The sequence below is a fragment of the Lissotriton helveticus genome, chromosome 10, assembly GCF_964261635.1.
Source record: "Lissotriton helveticus chromosome 10, aLisHel1.1, whole genome shotgun sequence".
NCBI classification, from domain to species: Eukaryota; Metazoa; Chordata; class Amphibia; order Caudata; family Salamandridae; genus Lissotriton; species Lissotriton helveticus.
The window spans coordinates 13,689,476-13,713,369 of NC_136071.1; the positions used below are offsets into that span (position 1 = coordinate 13,689,476).

Sequence of the window (23,894 nt, forward strand, 5' to 3'; positions counted from 1 at the left end):
TCGACTCCTTGTGCACGAGGGATGCCCGGCTTCAAGGCATGCGGTTCCTGTAACCGAATTATGTTGGTTACGGATCTGCACAGCGTGTGCCTAAGATCGAATAGAGAGACCAATGCCACACTTGCTTCTACTCGCATTCATTTGCTGAGATTTTCGCTGCTAATCTTGTAACTTGCATCAATTTTAACGCTCCTTTTTTCTTAACCTGGTTTTAATTGAATGTGATTCATTACTTATCACCTGTTTATTTGCTTATTTGCACTGACAAAGACGATATCTAAATCCTGCTTACCCGCACTTTACAAATACTTTGCACTTGACTCGCTATTCGAGCGAGGCTTGGATTCCCCTCCTTCATTCAGTTGCGAGCGCCATTTTGGCAGGGGGTGATTTCTGGCCATTCGAGGGCGCCATATTGGGAGGTGCTCTAGTGTTGGGCTGTCCTGCACTTGCCTGCCTACTTTAACTGGGCACTGCATTCGCACAGCTAGCGCGCTCAGCGGGCGCCCCAGACGGGAGCTCGTCCGCGCACAGCGCCAGCCGCACTGCCGGTCTGAACAGCAAACAGAGGAGTAAGCTTTACTCCTGAGAAATGCTGCTAAGTTTGGGTAAGAGGGATAATTGGGGACGTGAGCTCTTGCCAACTTAAACGGCAAATGAAAAGCACATTTTGTGCGGACTAATCAACAGCCGCTCCCTAGTTAAACACCACACAGAGATTTCAATGGTGATTGAAGATTCGAAAATGGACACACTGTTTCTAACGGAAACATGGACAAAGGCAGAGTATATTGTGGAACTGGCTCTGGCCTGCCCAGCCGGCTATAACATCTTGCATAAACAGAGATTAGAGGGCAGAGAGGTAGGGATGATATTTCGGGAATGTGAGAAGTTGGCCTGATATATAGTGCTCACTATTCTAGTGATCACTTTGTATCATACCAAACAACCCTTATTGATGATTGGTTGTAAGTCAACCTGATAGACAGCTATCCTAGTAGCATGGATACGAGCAGTCTAAGGCTAAGACTCTAGAGGGCGTGTTAAGCCAGCTGTTTTACCATCACACATACCCCTTGAACACCAAGTGAAAGGACACCACACAAGTTGTTATAAAAATATAGGATATTTATTAATAACAAGTCTACCTGAACTCTTTATGAGTCAGGGAGCTAAGCACAGTACAAAACTCTTACGAAAATACTATAAGTTGCACAATTTACACAAATGCCCGAGGGGCACGAAAAACCATATACTCTAAAAGTGGAATGCGAAATACTAGCAGGTAAGTAACACGATCCAGAGGCTTCAGGACCGCTAGGACTACCTTACTGAACCCTTAGGTTAGGAGCAGGAGGCCTAGGGAACCCGGGTGCAGAGTGGGAACTCTTACGCGGGATGCGGGACAAAGTCTATGGATGCTAGCAGTTCTTAAAGTTACTGTTTCCGGACGAATCCGACTAGGTAGACTAAAAACGAAAAAGGATCTGGACACTAGGAGAGTGAACCTGTGCTGGAGCACCGAAATGCTCGAGTTACCTAGCCCAGGGGCTGCGGCTGCATAGGGTTCAAATGACGTCGGGAATCCTCGTTGTAGTCTATGGAGCCTGAAAGATGATGTTGCTGGCAGGCGACCAGTGAAGAAGTTCGGTGTGATCCAAGGCTGGAACAGTGAAGGAGACCACCTGAAAGCAGAGGGGACTTAGTTCTTAATCACTAGCCAGTGATTTTTGTGGGCACCAGGATGGCACCGGATGAAGTCACCTCGACCAGGTGAGTGGGTGCCGCTGGACTCTGCAGTCACACGGGCCAGGAGGCGTTGTCAGCGTCCAGGCTGGAGGTGTGAGCTGTCCCACGAGGCTGTCGGCGATGCTGGACTCAAGATTTGAGCAACAAACCTTGGCAAAGGCAAGCCCACGCGGTGGAGTCAAAATGGCGTCTGGAGTGGACCAGGAGGGTCCAGGGCACTTCTTGTTGGACAAGAAGCAAGGGCCAGTCTAGGGGACCTAGACCAGCGGTGAAAACGTTGTGGTATGTCGTCAAGAGGGTCACTAGCCAACGGGCAAGTGACCGGACAACGTGGCAAGCAGCAAAGAAGCAGAAGGGCCCCACGCAGACCTCGTGGATGCTGGGGGGCTGAACTTCGGTGCTGGAGCTGCTTAGGGTTAGGGCTTCTCAAACCCCAGTGCACTTACTCGAGGGTCTCTCGGGGGTCGTGCTGGTGAAGCGTCGTGCAGGTCTTGAAGATGGCCGGTCCCACGGGTCTCGTCACACCCACGAATCTCAGCTGGGCTGGATGATGTAGGTAGAGGTCAGAGATGGCAGGGAATCCGGGTCTCGTCGAGCTGGGCAGTCTTGATCCGGAGGATGGACGTGCAGCAAACCGCAAGAGCTTCGATGGTGCCTGCTGGTGCAGGGTGGCTACTCCTTAGCCACAAGGGAGAGTCTTCAGAGATGACAAGAGTTCCTTTCGTGGAAAGTAGTTCAAGTTTCAAGATGATCTAATTTGGGAAGGGGGCCTGCTCCTACCTTTATCCAAAGAAAAGGGGCTGGCACGCGACTAGGTCCTGCCCTATGGGTGGGACCAGGAGGGGGGTGGTTACACCCCTCTCCTTTGTCCGGTCTCTCCCCAGCTCAGGGGCTGGGGTGCCCCAGGAACTGGTTTGAGCCGGCATATGCACAGTGAGCACCGGGGTGCCACTTGCAGTCACCTTCCTTTCAGCCCTGCCTACCTGGGATACACAAAATCCTGTCTGGGATGGTGCTAGCACCACCCCTGACAGGAAACCCTTTGTCCAGGCCTCCGTTGCTGGAAGGACTCCCAGCAGCAGGAGGGCAGACTGGTGTCTCAGTGGCAGCATCCATTTTGTGGAGCTGAGGCTGTGTCTGACTTTAACCGGGGTTCACAGTTACATGTCGTGTCCCTCTAGAAGGGTGGAATGCTAACCCCGTCGCCAGAATTGGCGAGGGGTTAGTATTCCAATTCGTATGACACCTTACTCGACATGTTTTGATAATGCTATGCCAAAGTTAGCATTTAACCGCGAGGATTATAATGCACTTAAGAGTATATGGTATAGCGTTATCATGGAACAGCTATTTGGACTTGGTTCCGCAAGCTGCAAACGGGCTCAGCTCATGCCAGAGCACCATCTCACATAATTCCAAGCACTCTGCCTTCAGGATTGATAAGGCCTGCCATAGGAGTGACCGATAGGAATATATGTGTCCATTTTAGGGTTAGATATAGGTATACTATATCTACAGCAAAGGGTGATTACACCACCTTGCCCCAGCTGTCGTGCAGCCAGTTGTGTCTGTTTGGGTGGCCAGCCAGGGGTGGCATAATACATGCTTCAGCCCCTGGTAGGCCCTGGGTACACCTATGCCCTGGATACCCAAGGTACACTGTACAGGGACTGATAAGGTGGCCCAGTACCAATTGGTAAATGCACCTAGGGTACATGGTTGTAATTTAGAGAGAGAACAGCTAGGCTGTGGGTCTGATTAGCAGGCCCACAGCCAGGGAAAGTCGTAAACCAGTGAAGCAAAAAGCAAAAATCTGGGGTGGCCATGGGATTGCAGACCCCACTCTCCTACAGGGAAGAGATTAACTTTGTGGATCTAAAGGTTGATGCGATTGAAGGTATCGAACTCATGGGGTTCACATTCCAAGAAACAAGTTGTAGCTCATTGACAAGATTGATATGCGACAGGCCCCCAGGAGAGAGTTCACAATTTCAGGCTCTATATTACACTATTACGAATTTAACGCTCTCTCATTCTAGAATTGTTATCCTGGGAGACTTTAATTTAAGAGACGATGGGAGACTGTGTAGCCAACTTAGAGATTTGAAAAATATGTGTACGAATCTTAACCTACAGCAACTGATAAATCATCCCACTCATCAGGGAGGCCATATGCTTGAGCTTCTATTTGCTAATCAAGATGAGGCTGAAGTCCTCAACATAACCCCTCAAAACTGGACCGATCACTTTTTAATTCACCTTATTGTTAAAAAACTTTGTCGTGAGAGCAAAGCCAATCCCCCAGTCACGTACCAGAGAGGGAGAGAATGGTCCAAACTCGAGAAAATTAAGAATTTTGAAATCCCCTCAGGTGTAACTTACTTCAGTCCCATTGATACAGTTGAGGGAAACTACAATACCTACTACACTTGTATAGCCAATATCCTGGACCAGGCGGCTCCAATAAAGAAATTAAAGAATAGGAAGAGAGTCTCAGCCCCATGGTACAATGAAGGGCTGAAACAGCTACGCCTGTCTTGCAAACAGGCGGAGAGGAAATGGAGGAAGAAGTATCTGCCATCCGACAAAAATGAGCTGAAAACAATACAACTGAAATATAAGGAGCTCATTACTAGGTCCAAAGCAGACTTCTACACCGATACTATTATCCAGGCGTCAAATGGGACGAAAGCCCTATTTAAGATAGTGAAGGAGCTCTCCTCACCAACCTGCCTTAATAATAATGTGGTGGCCACACACAGATTGTGTGACGACATTGCCTCCTATTTTGACGAAAAAAATAGTCAAAATTGTCGGCACTCTTCACCCCACGGGTAATAATGAAGTAGATAATAGCCCCTATGAGGCGGAGGTTAAGAACCAGGAGCAAATAGTGACACTGGATAATTTTCAAACATTTACCAACATCTCCTTTACTAATTTAGCCTACACCGTGTCCTCAGGATCACCCACGGACACCTGCCCCACAAAATCTGGAAAACATTCGGACAAGTTACCTTTCCCTGGCTGCGACAAATCTGTAACCAATCTCTGGATACTGGCATAGTTCCGGAGAAGTGGAAACAGGCGGTGGTGACTCCTTTGATTAAAAAACCATCTTTGGATCCAACGAAACCGGCTAGTTTCAGACCCATTTCTCTGCTGCCATTCCCAATTAAAATCATGGAGAAGGCAGTAAGCAAGACACTATCCAACTTTTTGGAGGGCAGGAACCAATTTGGATTCCGCCCAGGGCACGGGACCGAAACGGCCTTGGCCACAATGCTGGATAACCTGTGCATGCGGGCCGACAATGGGAATGCATCTGTTCTAGTGCTTCTCGATATGTCTGCAGCATTCGATACGGTTAGCCACCCTATCCTAGTAAAGAGACTGGAAAGGATAGGGGTGAAAGGGCAGGCCCTGCAGTGGCTGCAGTCCTGTTTAACAGGGAGACATCAAACGGTGTCTATGGTACTGTTTACCTCCAATAAAACTCCTCTAGTGTATGGGGGACCACAGGGCTCAGCGATCAGCCCCATATTATTTAATATCCACCTTCAGCCGCTGTTTCCTATTATTAAATCTTTTGGAGTTGATTTAATAAACTTTGCCGATGATGCTCAGTTAGCCTTCTCTTTGGAAGGCTAACATGCAGTGTCTGGACACTTTCCAACGATGCATGCGTAGTACCGCCAATTGGCTCCGAGAACTCCCTGCAGTTCAACTGTAGTAAGACGGTGGTAGTATACTGTTCTTCTGCTATGATGCCCAACCGTTTTCCTCTCTAGCTGAGACTAACTCCGGAGGTGGAACCATTGATACCAGTTGATACAGTAGGTAATCTGGGAGTACTAATCGATGGCGACCTCCAAATGGAATCACAGGCTAACCAGACTGTCAGGGTGTGTTTCTCGGTGCTGCGTCAGGTGTTTCCACTATTCCACTATTACCGGAAGAACTGCGTCCGATGGTGGTGAGCAGCACATTGCTTAGCATACTGGACTACCGCAACTCCCTATATTTGGAAGGTCCACAATATATCAGGGAGTTGCTGAGTCCAGTCGGCAGCAGCAAAAATGGCATTAAATAGGCAGTGCAGCGCCTCATCCACACAAGCTTTGAGGGAACTTCACTGGCTGCCCATTGAGGAAAGGGTCCAATTTACGCACTATGCTTAGTCCACAGGGTGGTACATGACATAGGCCCCGTCCCTTTGCAAGAAAATTTCTCCTGGTACCGTCCCAAAAGACAACTTCGTTCTTCAAGTGCCAGTCTGTTGGTTACTCCCAGATTTAAGCGATCCAGGATGGGAGGAAGGTCATTTAGTGTGACCGCCGCTCTTTTCTGGAACAAGCCTCCTCAGAATATTAGACAAATGGACTCCCTACTCGAGTTTAGGAAACACATTGAAACATGGCTCTTTCCTAGGGTCTGATCCTTTCCCTTCTCTTCAAATGCTTGAAACTAGTTGCCAACTGGTCTTACCTCTTTTGATCAAAGCGCCAGGATACCCGTAGGGTGACAGTCTGCGCTATATAAGAATATATTCCATTCTATTCTATTCCAGATACCTCCGTGGCAAAGGCATATCCAATTCCAGCCAGGATAGCCAACATACAGACTCTCATTCAAAGATTTCGGCCACAACACTCCCTGCCAGCTCGAGTGTTCTTGCAGCTCATAGGCATGATGTCCTCCTGCATATTCATTGTCCCTCATGCCAGACTTCAAATGCGTCCATTGCAAGAATTCAAGAGAGAGAGTACCCCACTATCCCCAGGGAACAGGGTACAGTGACAACCGGTCAGAGAAGAATCCCTGGGTAAAACACTATCTTAGAGATGCACTGTTTTTATGAACCCTACCAATCTAGGCATTCATACATTCTTATCTCCTGTACTCACAGGCCAATCACTCCCAATACTCGTAAATAGTTAATTTCCACACTAAAATTGAACGTTCACAATCTTTTTAATATAAAATATACATAAACTAACTTAAAAATTCAAAGAAAAATCTTTGAATACATACAGTAAAAACACAGAAATTCATAAAAATTAATGAGTAATTTGTTGTAGACAATTGGACAAATACTATAACATTTGCCGAACTTAATACATCAGCAGCATAAACAAATTGAAAGACTAATATAGCAGACAAAAATATACAACAACCCCCTGTACACTATGGCCTTCAAATTCCTTCGCCACACTAGTTGTTTAGATCCGATGGTCCTCTCTCTATATTTCAATGGTGCAGTCAATAGTATCATTCATGTATGAGTATCTATCGCTCCCCAGACCCTACTTGGATTCTACAAAAGAACATAAATGCGTCGACGCGTTTCGGTGCTGTAAACACTTGATATTGTAGCACCTTCTTCAAGACTGCCGTTTCTTTGGGGTCACCGGCTTCGAGGACTAATGCTTTACACCCTCTCCGTTTGGTATAGATGGACGTATACCCACTGGTGTGTATTTGGTCTATATTCTCAGTTAGATCTTTTTCTCTTGAGGTAGAGTTCTTCCTTCTTTATCACTCTACAGGTGTGGCTTTGATGGCCTTTCCAATTCCCTGTAAGTGTGTGGAGGCGCTTCCACTCTTCTTTCCAAATCTGTATATTTATCTTAAAATTATGTAAGATTTTTCATGGACGGGCATATGGCAGCCTATTTTCGTGCCGTCAGTAAACTTGATCTGTTCTCATTTCTTTAGGACGAGGCAGAATCCCGGGTACTAAAGAAATGAGAACATATCAAGTTTACTGACGGCACGGAAATAGGCTGACATATGCCCGTCCATGAAAAATCTTACATAATTTTAAGATATATATACAGATTTGGAAAGAAGAGTGGAAGCGCCTCCACACACTTACAGGGAATTGGAAAGGCCATCAAAGCCACACCTGTAGAGTGATAAAGAAGGAAGAACTCTACCTCAAGAGAAAAAGATCTAACTGAGAATATAGACCAAATACACACCAGTGGGTATACGTCCATCTATACCAAACGGAGAGGGTGTAAAGCATTAGTCCTCGAAGCCGGTGACCCCAAAGAAACGGCAGTCTTGAAGAAGGTGCTACAATATCAAGTGTTTACAGCACCGAAACGCGTCGATGCATTTATGTTCTTTTGTAGAATCCAAGTAGGGTCTGGGGAGCGATAGATACTCATACATGAATGATAGTATTGACTGCACCATTGAAATATAGAGAGAGGACCATTGGATCTAAACAACTAGTGTGGCGAAGGAATTTGAAGGCCATAGTGTACAGGGGGTTGTTGTATATTTTTGTCTGCTATATTAGTCTTTCAATTTGTTTATGCTGCTGATGTATTAAGTTCGGCAAATGTTATAGTATTTGTCCAATTGTCTACAACAAATTACTCATTAATTTTTATGAATTTCTGTGTTTTTACTGTATGTATTCAGTAATTTTTCTTTAAATTTTTAAGTTATTTTATGTATATTTTATATTAAAAAGATTGTGAACGTTCAATTTTAGTGTGGAAATTAACTATTTACGAGTATTTGGGAGTGATTGGCCTGTGAGTACAGGAGATAAGAATGTATGAATGCCTAGATTGGTAGGGTTCATAAAAACAGTGCATCTCTAATATAGTGTTTTACCCAGGGATTCTTCTCTGACCGGTCCATTGCAAGAATGCCTAGCACGGCAGCGGAACGAAGCTCAGGGACAATTAAAAGACCTAGTGTTGGTAGACCGTCGCACTTACAACTCTCTACCGTGGTGGAACCCAGAAAACCTTTCCAAGGGGCGACTGTTCCAAGAGCCAGTTCCACAAGTAGTATTAACAGCGGACGCATCACTGACAGGTTGGGGAGCCCACCTCCTTCAATACACAGTCCAAGGTCTCTGGACAGTCAAGCAAAAGACACTGCATATCAACCACTTCGAGTTGCTAGCAGTGTTTCTAGCAATGAAAGCATTCCAGAAATACTTGTACAACAAGGCTGTGTTAATCCGGACGGACAACATGACAGCCATGTACTACATCCAGAAACTGTCTCACCTAGCACAGAGCATATGGAGGTGGGCAATTCCAAAAAAACATCTTTCTCCTTGCAGAACACCTACCAGGGAAACACAATCAAATAAGATCTACTAAGCAGACACAGCCAACAGATACACGAATGGGAGATTCACCCTCAAGTTCTCCAACCATTCTTCCAAGAGTGGGGGCATCCAGACATAGATCTGTTTGCCACAAAAGAAAACTCAAAATGCCCGTCCTTCGCCGCCAGGTTCCCACACACACAAGGCAATGCGATATGGATGAACTGGTCAGGCAGACTTGCATACGCTTTTCCACCAACCCCACTGATTCCGCTGGTGGCACGCAAACTACGCCAGCATTCACTCACAATGATCCTGGTTGCTCCCACATGGGCAAGACAGCCATGGTACACGACACTCCTAGAATCTCAGTAGTCCCACACCAAAGACTACGCCTGTCGCCACAATTGCTAACCCAGAACCACGGAGAAATCCTGCACCCAGATCCCAATCAGATGAACCTAGCGATCTGGCTCCTGAGGTCTTAGAGTTCAGATACCTTAACTTGCCTCCTGACTGCATGAACATTATCAAGGAGGCGAGACGGCCAACTACTAGAGCATGCTACGCAGCTAAGTGGAAAAGATTTGTAATATATTGTAATAATAACCAAATCAATCCATGAGATGCCTCCATGCAAAACATAATCTGTTATCTGCTTCATCTTCATAGACGTAACCTAGCATACTCATCCATAAGACTACACCTCGCTGCTATAGCAGCATATCTTCAAAACAGGCAACACTTGTCCCTGTTCAAAATACTACCCATCAAAGCTTTTATGGAAGGACTTCAAAGAATTATCCCTCCGAAGCACCCACCTTCGCCGTCTGGAACTTAAACATAGTACTTACCAGACTTATGGGACCTCCCTTCAAACCACTCCATTCATGCGAACTACAATTCTTAACATGGAAGGTGGCATTTTTAATTGCTATTACCTCCCTCAGACGAGTGAGTGAACTACAGGCACAAACCATTCAAGAACCTTTCATGCAAATACATAACAATAAGGTTGTGCTTCGTACTAACCCTAAATTCATGCCAAAAGCTATATCCACTTTCCATATCAATCAGTCCATTGAATTGCCCGTTTTCTTTCAAAACCTGCAGTCAGTGGCTGAAAGAGCTCTACACACACTAGATGTAAGGAGAGATCTGCTATATTACGTTGACAGGACTAAGTCATTCAGGAAAACAAAGCAACTATTTGTTGCTTTTTCTCCACAACATAAGGGTAATCCCATTTCTAAATCAGGAATAGCCAGATGGATAGTTAAATGCATTTAAATATGCTATCAAAAGGCAAAGCGCACTCTAACAAATTCCCCCAAGAGCACACTCAACGCGCAAAATGGGGACATCCATGGCTTTCCTATGGAATATTCCCCTAGAAGACATATGTAAGGCGGCTACATGGTCACCATACACACTTTCACTAAACACTACTGTGTTGACCTGCAAGCTAAGCAACAAGCTGCTGTAGGCCAGGCTGTCCTTAAAACTCTTTTTCAAACAACTGAAGCTGGTACAGACGACCACCGCTAGAGGAGATAGTGCTATACAGTCTATGCTAAGATATGAATTCAGCAGCCCACATGCCTCGAACGGAAAATGCTACTTACCAGTATGCATCTGTTCTTGGCATGTAGGGCTGCTGACATTCATATCGCCCGCCCTCCTCCCCGGTGCCTGTCGCAGCTGCATAGTTCTACTTCTTACATACATTTACATGGCCATCTCTTACTTTTCTATACTCCATCTTTGCCACAATGGTGAAAGACAATCTGAGGATGGAGAGGATGCCCATGCGCACTGTAGTCCAGGGGAGGAGTCACCTATCTCGTGATACTTCAAAGACTCTTCCAGGACAACAAAGTGCAAACATCCGGACCCAACACTAGGCGGCGATCTATGCTAAGATATGAATGTCAGCAGCCCTACATGCCAAGAACAGATGCATACTGGTAAGTAGCATTTTCCTTAGTATTAGATTCCTTACCGCCCCACCCATCCTCCCCGTTCTGCGAACCGATATCTAGGATTAAGGACATCCCTTTGAGGGCCCTAGTTTCATGGCTCTGTGTTTCTGGCACGGAAAAGCTGTGTAAGAACTGACGTCCGCGCGCGAGGGCGGCATCTAAGTACTCCGGCGCCGTCATCCCGGCGCCAACGACGACAGACGCGGAGGGGTACTGCTATGCAAAACTTTCTGGATCCAGACGGACGCCTGGGGATATTCTAAGGTAAGGAATCTAATATTAGCTACTGTTTCTTACAGATATATTGTTACCGAAGGTAGGTAACTTGTGCTACAGGCTCTGATTCCAATCTTTCAGCCGTTATCCCGAGTTTCTGTCAGGATGACCCTACGGCTCCTGAGGCTGATTGCCTCCTGCATCCTGCTGGTACATCACGCCAGGTGGCGGATGCGGGCTCTGCAGTGGGACCTGAAGTTTCAGTGGGCCCAGCATCATGGCAACCTGTCCGACCATGTCCTGATCTCGGAGTGCACTACGAGACAGCTGCAGTGGTGGCTTACGGACCGCGATTGGGTCAGCGGCAGATCCCTCTCCCTATCCCAACTAAAGCACGTAGTTGTGACGGACGCGTCCCTCCTGGGATGAGGGGGGGGCCACATGGGAGAGGCGGAGATAAGAGGCCTCTGGTCTCCGGCGGAGTCCAGGCTCCATGTCAACCTTCTGGAGCTGCAGGCGATCCGGCTTGCACTGAAGGCATTCCTTCCCTCTGTCCGGGGATGTGCAGTGCAGGTGTTCACAGACAACACCAGCGCCATGTGGTACTGCAACAAACAGGGTGGGGTGGGGTCCTGGAGCCTTTGTCAGGAGGCTCTGCGCCTCTGGACATGGCTGGAACACCAGGGCATCACCCTGGTGGTTCATCACCTGGCAGGTTCCCTGAACGCCAGGGCGGACGAACTCAGCCGCCGGTGCATGATGGATCACAAATGGCGTCTGAACTAAGACGTGGCGCAAGGCCTCTTTCAGCGATGGGGAGAGCCTTGGTTAAATCTATTCGGCACCCAAGAGAACGCGCAATGTCAGCAGTTCTGCGCGTTGGAATTTCCAAGGCGGCACTCGCTTGGAGACTCTTTTTGTCGCGAGTGGAGTTGCGGTCTATTCTACGCCTTTCCGCCTATACCACTTCTGCCCAGAGTGCTGAAGATCAGGCACGACCGGGCCCAAGTCATCCTTGTGGCTCCGGACTGGGCACAAAGATACTGGTATCCCGAGATACTCAGCATGGCGATCGATCCCCTGATTTGTTTCGGGTGGACGACCAGCTCTCTGTTGGTTACGTGGGCGCTAAGAAGGGACGGGCGGTGCAAAAGCAAACCATCTCTCGGTTGGTCGTTTTGTGCATCAAGGGCTGTTATTATTTGGCTAAAAAGGAGCCTCCTGTTGGGCTGCGCACCCATTCCACTCGGGACACAGCGGCTACTACTGCCCTGGGTCGTGGAGTCCCCTTCCAGGACATCGGTCAGGCAGCTACGTGGGCCTCGCTGCACACGTTCGCAAGACACTACTGCCTGGACAGCCAAGTTCGGAGAGATTGCTTTTTCAGCCGTTCCGTTCTCTAGTACTTTCTGGTGTGATCATTGGTTCGCAGTCCCACCACCGGGGTTGGTATTGCTGGGGTATCTATTCTAAGGTAAGGAATCTAACACTAACCTGTTTCTTTCAGATGCACAAGTTACTTACCTTCGGTAACGATATATCTGTAAGAAACAGTAGTTAGTATTAGATTCCTTACCGCCCCACCCATCCTCTCCGTTCTGCGAACTGATATCTAGGGTTAAGATATCTCCCTTTGAGGGCCTTAGTTTCATGGCACCAGTGTTTTCTTGCATGGCTCTGCGTTCCTGGCGCGGAAAGATATGTACAGTGCGGACGTCAGCGCGCGAGGGCCGCGTGTAAGTACTCCGGCGTCATCCCGTCGTTCACGACGCCGACGATGGACGCGGAGCCGCAGACGACTCCTAGCGACACGCAGGGGTTCTGCTGACAAACTTTCCGGATCCAGACTGACGCCTGGGATATTCTAAGGTAAGGAATCTAACACTAACTACTGTTTCTTACAGATATTTCGTTACCGAAGGTAAGTAACTTGTGCTTCAAAGCATGTGATCTACAGCTCACTTGCCTCAAACGGAAAATCCTACTTCCCCAGTATGCATCTGTTTTTGTGGGTACCTATACCTGTTGCAGTCACATCTCACTAACTCCTGTATCACCCTCTGCGGGAAAACAATCTAACAATGTAGTTGATGCCCATGCGACCTCGTGACTGGAAAAGACTTCTTTGAAGAAAAACAAAGCGCAAACATCCGGACCCAACACTAGATGGAAGGCTATGCAAAGCATGTGAATCTACAGCTCTACAGGCCAAGAACAGATGCATACTGGGTAAGTAGCATTTTCCTTATATAACTTATGTATTTGTGACGTTCTCCAGCTGGATCTTCTTTCCATTATTAAGTTGTAGGAGAAGCATGGGACACGCACTCGGTTCCTTCTGCTCAAGCCAGTACGCTTTAGTCCATGTCTGTGCTTGAGTCCTAAGAAGGATCTACTGGGCCTTGGTTTCAAGAGAAAGTGTAAAGATCTATCCAATTGTGAGGAACCAGAGCTTAGGGCACATACAACATTTCTGACTTCTCACAGCACTGGTCCGATGTTTAATAGAAAGTATTTAGGACTACTAATAAGATCTCACTAAGTTAAGGAACCATTTAGTGGATAGTCTGGTGTCCTTGCCCTTGTGCAGAAGGCAGTAAAGTGGCAAATCTGTGAAATATGGCAGACACACCTTGGTGACCTCAACCCGTATAAAGATGCATAGAAATTTGTGCCCACCTTTTTCCACCTGCAATGTTTTGGATTGTCTCAGGTTGATTATAGGCTCTCAGTAATTATTTCGCTGTGTGGATGGTTGTATATCTCAAATCAGTGGTTTAGAACTACGAAAATCATGCATCTTGTTTCTTGGTAGATTTTAACTATTTGCCTATTGGAGTCCTCGTAAAACGGCCCTTGGTGTAAAGTGTCACAGCCCTTGTTCATCGAGCAAACTCTTCCAAAATGTAGTGTGTATCCTGTTGACTGCTATGAGCCTCCCTATCTAATGTTGTCTACTTTTTTCCTGCCTGCAGCCTTCACAAGTCGACTAAGTGGGAACCGAGGCGTTCAGTACACCCGCTTGGCTGTGCAGCGAGGAGGCACCTTCCAGATGGGTGGGAGCAGCAGTCACACTAGGTAAAGTCTGAAAGAGAAAGCAGCGTTATTAGAATCCTGGATAGGCGAGCAGTTGGTGTAGTACCCCTGTCAAAGGACTTAGCTTTGCTGTCTGAGCTGTCTGATTATATATAATTTTCTCATAGTTGGATTACAGGTGTTTCCCATCTGTTGGTGTAGTACCTGTTCCTGATTCGAGCCTTGCTATGTAGCTATTTGTCAGAAGACTGGTACTGCATTAGTACTCACCACCAGATTCCAATGCAGTGTGACCTAGGATAACCACTCTGCAGAGTGATGTTTCATTTCAGATTTGAACAGATTACCTTGTTCACAGCTGCCCCAAAATGTTGACATTGTCTTTTGTGATTATTGGTAGTGGTGTAAGCTAGACAATGGATTATTCCCTCATCATTCATGAAAATTTGATATACTTACAATATAGCCTTTGTGATTGATACATCGAACTGTGGATTCCTCACCTATTGAATATCACCCATGCGCAGCTTTCCACGGAAACGTTTCTCTTGCTCTCCCACGTCACTAGGACGTCACAATAACACAGCTCCGCACTAGACTCCGCTTGACGTCATTGCAGCCATAAGACCTCTCCGGCCTGCTGACGTCTGTTCCGTTTTTTACACGCTGTCAACTCACAATGGTTTTTCTTTGGAATTCCCGACTGTGGGAGAGTGCTTCTGTAGGAGAGTGGGGTCTGCAATCCTATGGTCACCCCAGATTTTTGCTTTTTGCTTCACTGATTTACGACTTTCCCTGGCTGTGGGCCTGCTAATCAGACCCACAGCCTAGCTGTTCTCTCTCTAAATTGACATCCATGTACCTTAGGTGCATTTACCAATTGATACTGGGCCACCTTATCAGTCCCTGTACAGTATACCTTAGGTATCCAGGGCATAGGTGTACCCAGGGCCTACCAGGGGCTGAAGCATGTATTATGCCACCCCTGGCTGGCCATCTAAATCTGACACAACTGGCTGCACGACAGCTGGGGCAAGGTGGTGTAATCACCCTTTGCTATAGATATAGTATACCTATATCTAACCCTAAAATGGACACATATATTCCTATCAGTCACTCCTATGGCAGGCCTTATCAATGCTGAAGGCAGAGTGCTTGGAATTATGTTAGATGGTGCTCTGGCATGAGCTGAGCCCGTCTGCAGCTTGCGGAACCAAGTCCTAATAGCTGTTCCATGATGACGCTATACCATACACTCTTAAGTGCGTTAAAATCCTCGCGGTTAAATGCTAACTCTGGTATAACATTATCAAACCATTTCGAGTAAGGTGTCATACGAATTGGAATACTACCCCCTCGCCAATTCTGGCGACGGGGGTAGCATTCCACCCTTCTAGAGGGGCACGACATGTATGTAACTGTGAACCCCGGTTAAAGTTAACTCGAGCTTTGGCGTCACAAAATGGATGCTGCCACCACAGACACAAGTCTGACCTCCTGCTGCTGGGAGTCCTTCCAGCGAGGGAGGCTTGGACAAAGGGTTTCCTGCCTTGGGAGGTGCTAGCACCACCCCAGACAGGATTTTGTGTATTGGGTAGGACAGGCCTGAAAGGAATGAGACATGCCTGGGGGGCACAAGGTGTCCTGTGCATACACCGGTTCAAACCAGTTGCTGGGGCACTCCAGCCCCAGCTCTGGCGCGAAACCGGACAAAGGATAGGGGGTGTAACCACCCCCCTTCCTGGTCCCACCCAGGGGAGGGACCTAGTCAGTAGTGCAGCCCCCTTTAGCACGATAAAGGTAGGAGCTGGTCCCATTCCAAGTTAGGTTATCCTGAACAACTTTACAAGAAGAAACTCTGGACTTCGACGTTCTGCTCCACGGAAGACTGAAGAATCTCCCTTGTGGGAAAGGAGTGTCCACCCTGCAACTGCAGGCACCATCAAGCGTCCAGCGGCTTCACTTTGTCGTCTTCCCTTGAGGATCCAGACTTCAGAGCCTGACGAGACCCGGATTCCCAGACCTCTCCGACCTCAACTCACATCTGCAGCAAAGCTGAGACACGTGGGTGCGACGAGACACGTGGGACCGGCCATCTTGAAAGAAACTGCACTTCGCTTCCAGCACGACTCCCGAGGTAAACTCGACCAAGTGCTTTGGGGACTGAGAAGCCCCAGCCCCGAGCAGCTCCTGCACCGAAGATCAGCCCTCCAGCTTCCACGAGATCTACGTGGGGCCCTTCTGCTTGCTTGCTGCTCGACGCGTTGTCTGGTCTCTTGCCGGCTGGATAGTGGCCTCCTAGACGACGAACCTTTGAATCTTTGCTGCTGGTCTGGTTGCTCCAGACTGGCCCTTGCTCCCTTCCAAAAGAGGGGCACCCCGGACTCTCCTAGTTCGCACCAGGCGTCTTTTCCACTCACCGCGTGGGTTGCCTTTGCCAAGGCCTGTTGACTTAAATCCCGGATCCGACCCCGCCGACAGCGAGAGCCTGCGTAAGACAGCTCGTGCCTCCATCCTGGTTGTCGAAGACACCTCCTGGTCCACGTGGCTGCAGAGTCAAGCGTCCACTCCTCACCTGATCGCGACGACAGCGTCTGGTTCCTTCCTGGTTCCACACCGGTCACTGGCTAGTGACTTTGAACACTGTCCCCTCTGCTTTCAGGTCCTCTTCTTCACCGATCCACCCTTGGATCGCGCCGGACATCTTCCTCCTGGTCGCCTGCAGCATCTTTTCTTCCAGGCTCCATAGACTTCAACGCGAGAACCCGACACACTTTGACACCTATGCACCCGCAGCCCGTGGGTGAGGTAATGAGAGCATTTCGGTGCTCAAGGGTAGTTTAACTGTCCTAGTGTCCAGTTCCACAGTCGTTTTTGTCCTAACTAGTTAGGATTGTCCGTACTCACCTTAAACTTGAACTGTACTGTCCATAGACGTTGTTACGCATCTTGCGTGTGAGTTCACATTCTGCACACGCGTCCCGTGGGCCTCCTATTACTTACCTAAGGTGAAGATAGCGTAGTCCCATCGATCCTACAGCCTCTGGACAGCTCCATTCTTTCTATCGACTTTCACATTCCACTTACTTAGTATATGGTTTGTCGTGCCTCTAGGGCACCATTGTAATTTTGTGCAACTTGTCGTATTTTTCTTAAGAGAGTGTCATGTGCTTAGCCCTCTGACCTCATAAAGAGTTCAGAGGTGTTATTAATAAATATACTGTTTATTTTCATAACAACCTGTGTGGTGTCCTTTCACTTGGTATTTAAGGGGTTATATTGTGGTAAAACAGCTGGCTTCACATGCCAAAAGAGTTTAGCCTAAGACTGCTTTGTCCGTGCTACCATTAGGATAGCTGGTCTATAAGGTTGACTTACAACCAATCACCATAAGGGTTGTTTGGACTGATACAAGGTGATCACTAGAACTAGTGAGCATCATATATCAGGCCAACTTCTCACAGCTTCTTTTTAGTGCACCGTTGTAAGGGAAGATGTCTCTTCTGCGGAAGTCCGGATTCATGCCCAGCATAGAATGCGCGGGTCAAATGTCCATCCCTGACCCTCATGATAATTGACTTTGCTGCCTGTCGTCTGATCATGTTGATGCCTGCTCGTCACGTCAGATGAACTGGAAGGCTGTGAAAGAAAGGAAGGTAAAGGTTAAAAAGCAGAACTCCCATAGTATGGCCGTAAAATCGACTAATGCAACATGTTTATTAGGGCGCTATATTCATACTTCAATAGATTTAGTAAGGGAGGTAGTTCCAAAGCTGCCAGGGAATCTGATGATACTCATTCAGCTGCTCTCCAGGTGATAGTCTGGTCTGGACACAGCTGACTCACTGGCAAGGGCTATGGGCTCCTCTGTTGCCACGTGGCCTTTCCTGGGCACTGTTAGTGCAGTGATGCCAGTAAGAATATATGGTGCTGGGAGGTCGTCATTACGAACTCCAATTCACCGTAATGGCTACATTGAAGACTGACAAGTTTGATATCAAACTTCTCGCCACATTAAACCCACACTGATGCCAGTGTGGGATTTAATGTAAAATGCACTACAGAGGGCTCTTAGAGATGCCCCCTGAAACCTAACTTACAGTCCACGTCTTGTCTGAGAGGCTGCCTAGGCTGCCACATAGCAGACATGTTGCTGGACCCCTGGGTGCAGAGCCCCTTGCTCTCCTGGGCCTGCAACAATACACATCCTGGGCGAGGTGCTAGGTCTCCTCCCCCAGGATGGGCAGGAGGAAGTTTCAAAGGCATGCCGCCTCTGTGAGCTTCTCCAGACCACTTGCTGTACTCCGCAACTGGCCCCCACCAGTCCTTACCCCCACTCTGGTGGGAAACCCTAAGTGAGGAAAGGGGGTGTACCAGCCTGTGCCAACTCCACCCCTCAGGTGGGAGAGGCGAGGTGAATCACAACTCCGGGCTCCGGCCATCTTGAGGATGGGGAGCCCTGCCCAATCAGAGACAGGCTCCTGCCCCCCTCCCACTGGAGAGGAGCAGGATAGGGAGTGTACTCACCCCAGGACAGACACCTATGGGCCCCTACCTGTAACACCCCTAGCTTTAGTATTTAGGGGCACCCTGAACCTTCCTTCCTCAGATCCCGATTTTGAAACCAGAAAGAAGACCAAGAAGACCTGCTGTGCAGCTGTCAACAAGAGGACGACACCAACTGACTTGGCCCCAGCCCTACCGGCCTGTTGATCCTTGAACCTGCTCCTGCTAAATCCCGGCGTCTCCTGCAGACATCAACCTCAAACCCCGGAGGACCTACCTGCATTGACCCTCTTAGAGACTGGGACTCTACGAGCAGTGGTTCTGCTCAAACAGCAATACCCCTGGTGCCAGCCAGGAACCGCATATCCAGCCCACTCTGCACCTGCCGAGCCCGGTCTGTGCCCAAGTGGACAAAGACCCTGATGACGTCCCCCCGGCGATTCTGACCTGGAATCCAGTGCCCAAGGACCCTCGTTGACAACGCCTGCAGTCTCAGAACCAGGGACCCCCTCAACCGCGACCAGCAGAGGGTAAGATTTCCCGACGTCAAAAGACACGCCTGCACCCGGTGCCCCACGGCCCCTGTGTGCCTACCTATCCTCCAGGATCACAACTTACCCCTCGAAGTGTTGGTTGCTCCTGAAGATCCTCCGTCCCCGAGCCTGCAGCCTTTGTCCACTTTCCAAAACATCCATTGAATAACATTGAGCGCTCGACAGCTCAAAAGCACCCTGCACCCAGCCTAGTGCCCCAGGCAGTGTAACCTTTGTCCTATCCTACTTCCCCATTTGCCCTGCTCAATTCCGATTTACTCACCTGTTATCGGGAGAGACCTCAGAGCTGCATCTTTGAGCCCAGTACTGACCCTGAAAAGTAATTCTAACCGTACTCACCAGTAAGTTGAATTTCCTTCCATGGGGTATCATTGCCTGCTTTTTGCTGAAAAAGTTGTTAAGTGTCGATTTTTGAAACTTACAAATATTCTTTAAAAATCGTACCAACTACCAAAACGTAATTACGTACCTGTTTTAGATAGAGGTCCCAGTGCTGAACCTAGGAGTCCAGTACTGGATTACAAAAGTAACGTGAACATACTTTACCTGCAAATTGAATTTCCTTCCGTAGGATATTTTTGGTAATTTCAACTGAAAAAGTTTGTTTTAACTTTTAAAAGGATTTAAAATACATTAATATTCCTTAAAAATCACTACTGTAACCAAAATGCTTTTACTTAACTGGTTACAGGAGATGTCACTGGACTGAATCTAGGATCCAGTCCTGTGGTTAGAAAAGTAATCTACAAAGTAACTAATTGCATTTAACTAGAAATTCCCATTAAGCTCAATGTTGCATTGTGTCTGAAATTGTGTTGCCTATTGCAACAAACTGTTGCATTCAAAAGGTCTATTGCCTATTTGAAAAGTATGTAACTAAAGCAACTCATCCTGAGAAAGTATATTTTGATACCTTGTTGGTTCTAAAATAAAGCAACTGTATCTTTTTATACAATACAATTGGCCTAGAGTTCAGTTTGTGTGTGAGACCATTTGCTGACTGAGTGTGTACAACAAATGCTTTACACTGTCCTCTGATACTGCCTTACTGCTCGACCAAGCTACCACTTTAGAGAGTAAGGTTATATCTAACTTTAGCCTCTGAAATACCTCTGGGGACTCTGTGCACACTGTACCGTACTTTGGTCCAGTATATACAGAGCCACTTTCTTACACTCAGGGCTCTTGTCTCCTCTATAGTCGTCGTCTTTGAGGATCTGTTGAGCTCGGTTTCAGACCTCCATTACTATAGGGGAAATGCCAGTCTTTTCATACCTTCCTGCAGTGGACTACTGTTCTTTCTGTGCTCTGTTCTTGCTGGACGGCACTGTTCTACATGGTAATAAGTCGTTCGAGGCATGTGGGCTGCTGAATTCATATCTGTGCATAGATCGCCGCCTAGTGTTGGGTCCGGATGATTGCACATTGTTGTCCTGGAAGAGTCTTCGAAGTATCACAAGATAGGTGGCTCCTCCCCTGGACTACAGTGCGCATGGGCATCCTCTCCATCCTCAGATTGTTTTTTTTCCGCCATTGGGTTCGGATGTATTTCTAACTCTGAGTTCGGAATAGATTAGAAACTTTTAGGAAAAGGCCAAAAGGCCTTCGGGTTCGTCGGTATTGTTATTCGATCGGGACCGACAGCTTTATTCCTGTTGCTTTCTACTTAAAACGTCGAATCGGGCCTCGTGGCCTTTTCGACACCAAGGGGCCTATCGTCGATGGAACGAAGTCCATTTAAAAGATGCCCCAACTGTAACTCGAAATTTCCACACATAAATAAGCACCCTGTGTGTAACAAGTGTTTATCTCCTGAACACAATGAAGCCGACTGCTTAGCTTGTGCGCAATTTCGATCAAAGAAAAAGCTTCGGGTTCGTAGAGCAGCGAGGCAGACGATGCAGAAGCCAGCGCCTGAGCCGGAAAATATCTTTGAAGATGACTAAGAGGTCGTCGAAGCGGAAGACTCAGATCAGCAGTCGGAGCAGGGGTCGGATCATGACTCCAACTACTACATCGATCATGACTCCAACTACTACATCGACTGCAGAAGAAGAAGACATCGTCGAGGTAGGGGACGACGATCCAGGCATCGAAGCCGTCGAGGACGACTCCAGCGAGGACACTGGGCCAACCGTGAGTACGGAGCCCAGTACATTTACTGATACGCCTCCAGGGACTCAGGTTGAGGCATCGCCGGAAGGCCTTAGCCAAGATCAAAACATCGATTCTATAGCCCCGCAATATAGCCCAGCCATCGGTGCAACGTCACCATACTTTGATAAAATTGAAACAAAAAGTCATGGAAGGGAAACAGAAACCGACACTGATATAGACTTTACAGTCTTCGGACCGAAGGGTGTGGATCCATCGGAGCCTAAAAAACACAAAATGGCCGTCAACCCGGTGGGGTCGCATATCAGGGTTGTCGAGCCGAGAGCTGTACACCCATGGCCATGCCTAAACTAAAGGCTGTCGAACCGACAAGATCGTTGTCGACGCCAGGCAACACAAACAAAGGAGTGCAGCTGAGGACGGTTGTCGATCCGAAAAAGACCGTCGACAAACCAAGGCCGGTGCACACAAAGACACTCGAGCCGAAGGCCAGGATCGAAACAAAGGGGTTGGTCAAGCCGAAGCAGCAAAGCATCGCTCCGAAGCAGCAAGCTCCGTAGACCACACAAAGCAAAAAAAGTGGTTATCGAACAAACGAAAACGGATGGATCATTAACAATTACGGCACCAAAAAAGGCCATACAGACTAAAAAGACTGCTGATTCACAAAAGTCCCTCGGACCCATAAAATTTGGTCTTCCAGCACACATGCGGCCAAGGGCCCAAGCACCTGAAGAGCAAGAGCCCTCGGAAGATGAACAGTCAAAACTGTATGTTGATCCCGATACTGGCAGACTTACAATATTAAAAAGGAAAATCAGACAAGACACTTACGCTGAGACCTATAGGATACCACTCAAAAAAAAAGACTCTTCAACATCTCCAACTCTCTTTGAGCCAATCAAACCACATGTGCAAGAGACTTTGACATATTCTCCAACACGCACAGATGACGACGTGGAATATGAGGATAATGAATTTTCCAATTATCCAGTGGACAATGACCAGGACAACCAAAATCAACCATGGTCTGACCCTGTAGATCCTGGAGACTCTCAGCCCATTCAAGACAATACTACATACCCTGTTAAAACTTCGCCTACAGAGGACACAGCTGCTTTCAATTCATTAATAGAAAGAGCCGCATACAACCACCACGTGGAAATGCATGCAGACCCCATTGAGGAAGACTTCCTCTTTGACACTTTCAACACTTCTGAAAGAGCAGTTAAAACATTGCCAATGCTAAAGGGGTGCTTAAACACGCAGGGGACATATACAAGGAAACAACCAGGGCACGAGTCATTAACCCCAGGATAGAGAAGAAATATAGGCCAGCACCAGGGGACCTTACATACATTAAGGGACAGCTCCCTTGGACTCTTTGGTAGTATCCAATTGTAAGCGTGGGAGGGGTACTAGGAGCAGTTTCCGGTATCGGAACAGGGGTTACAGCAGTAAGAGGCTGACCAGTGTACTTCTTTAAACTGGGTTTTATTTTTATGGTACGACGTGTTCTATACGTAAGTCTCTCCCTCGCAAACACTGAGTTATCCGTGTTGTTGGTCTTCTTGGTCTTTCTAGTGTCCCGGGTTACTGGTCTCCCTCCTGGATCGTCTCTCACCGCCGTGAGGTCTCAGGACTCCGGTCATGGAAAGAGAAGGAGAGAGGGACGCCGTTAGCTACTACTGTCCTTATCGCGTTTGCCCAAAAGGAACCCGGTGTTTGTGCAGGGACACCCGTACTAACTAACGTGCTCTGAGGAGGGAGGATACGTGTGAGGTACAGGGGTACGGGAAACAGGGTAGCAGGTACGGGTAGCGGAAAGAGGGGGGGAAAAGTTGTGGTCAGATGCGCACAGACTTAAGAATCTTTTACGCTAGCAACAGGGGGACCCTTCCCCAACCAGCCCGCCAAACGCCGGCGTACCTGGCTAAGCCATACTCCTCCCTCGGGAGTATGGCACGGCGGAGCGTGAAAACGTTGGCCTCCTGGCTTTCCTCCACAGTCGGTCCCTTCGGTTTCTCTGTCCTCAGCTCGCGTCTCCGTTCTCCTCGCCTCGCCTGCGCCGGTCCTTCCTGTCCCGGTGTCGTCACACGCCGTGTAGAGGACTTCCCCCGTATTCATCCATCCGGGAGAAGAGACGTCATCAGGAGGCGGGGATTCCTCTTCGTTACAATACGCCCACTTAAAGGAGCCCGAGGACGCTTCTTCGCTCTCCTCCTCCTGAAGCTCCCATGCATCCCTCGTTCTTCCAGTCTGTAGAGTAGAAGGGGAAATACCATCAGGTGTCCACCAGTCCTCCCGGCCACCCTTCCCGACCTTGTTACACCAATGCACGCAAACGTGCTAATTCTCAAACTACTGGCGAGGCTCCACCTCCAGACAAAGAGTCTAAAATTCTGGAGGCTTCAGGCAAAAGGGTAGCTGCTCAAGCAGCTAACATATGGAGAATTTCAAACACTCAAGCCCTGTTAGCCAGGTATGACAGGGCACACTACGACACACTTGAGCACCTTCTCCAGCATCTACCTGACCTTTATAAGGAACAGGCAGAATTCATAATACAAGAGGGAAAGCTAATATCTAACGCCTCCATCAAGTGTGCGCTAGATGCGGCAGACACAGCAGCCAGGGCTGTCAATACCAGTGTCA

At 48.0% G+C, this 23,894-nt stretch overlaps 1 protein-coding gene across 2 annotated transcripts in view; it reads left to right on the top strand.

The window, feature by feature from the left end:
* The window catches only part of HUWE1 (HECT, UBA and WWE domain containing E3 ubiquitin protein ligase 1), a 1,655,742-nt gene that overhangs the window by 1,387,968 nt on the left and 243,880 nt on the right, over positions 1 to 23,894 (top strand). For both annotated transcript variants that reach the window (XM_078664564.1, XM_078664565.1), the window contains one exon: positions 14,004 to 14,106. In XM_078664564.1, the coding sequence (XP_078520690.1) occupies positions 14,004 to 14,106 (103 nt within the window). The remainder of the gene's footprint in view (positions 1 to 14,003; positions 14,107 to 23,894) is intronic.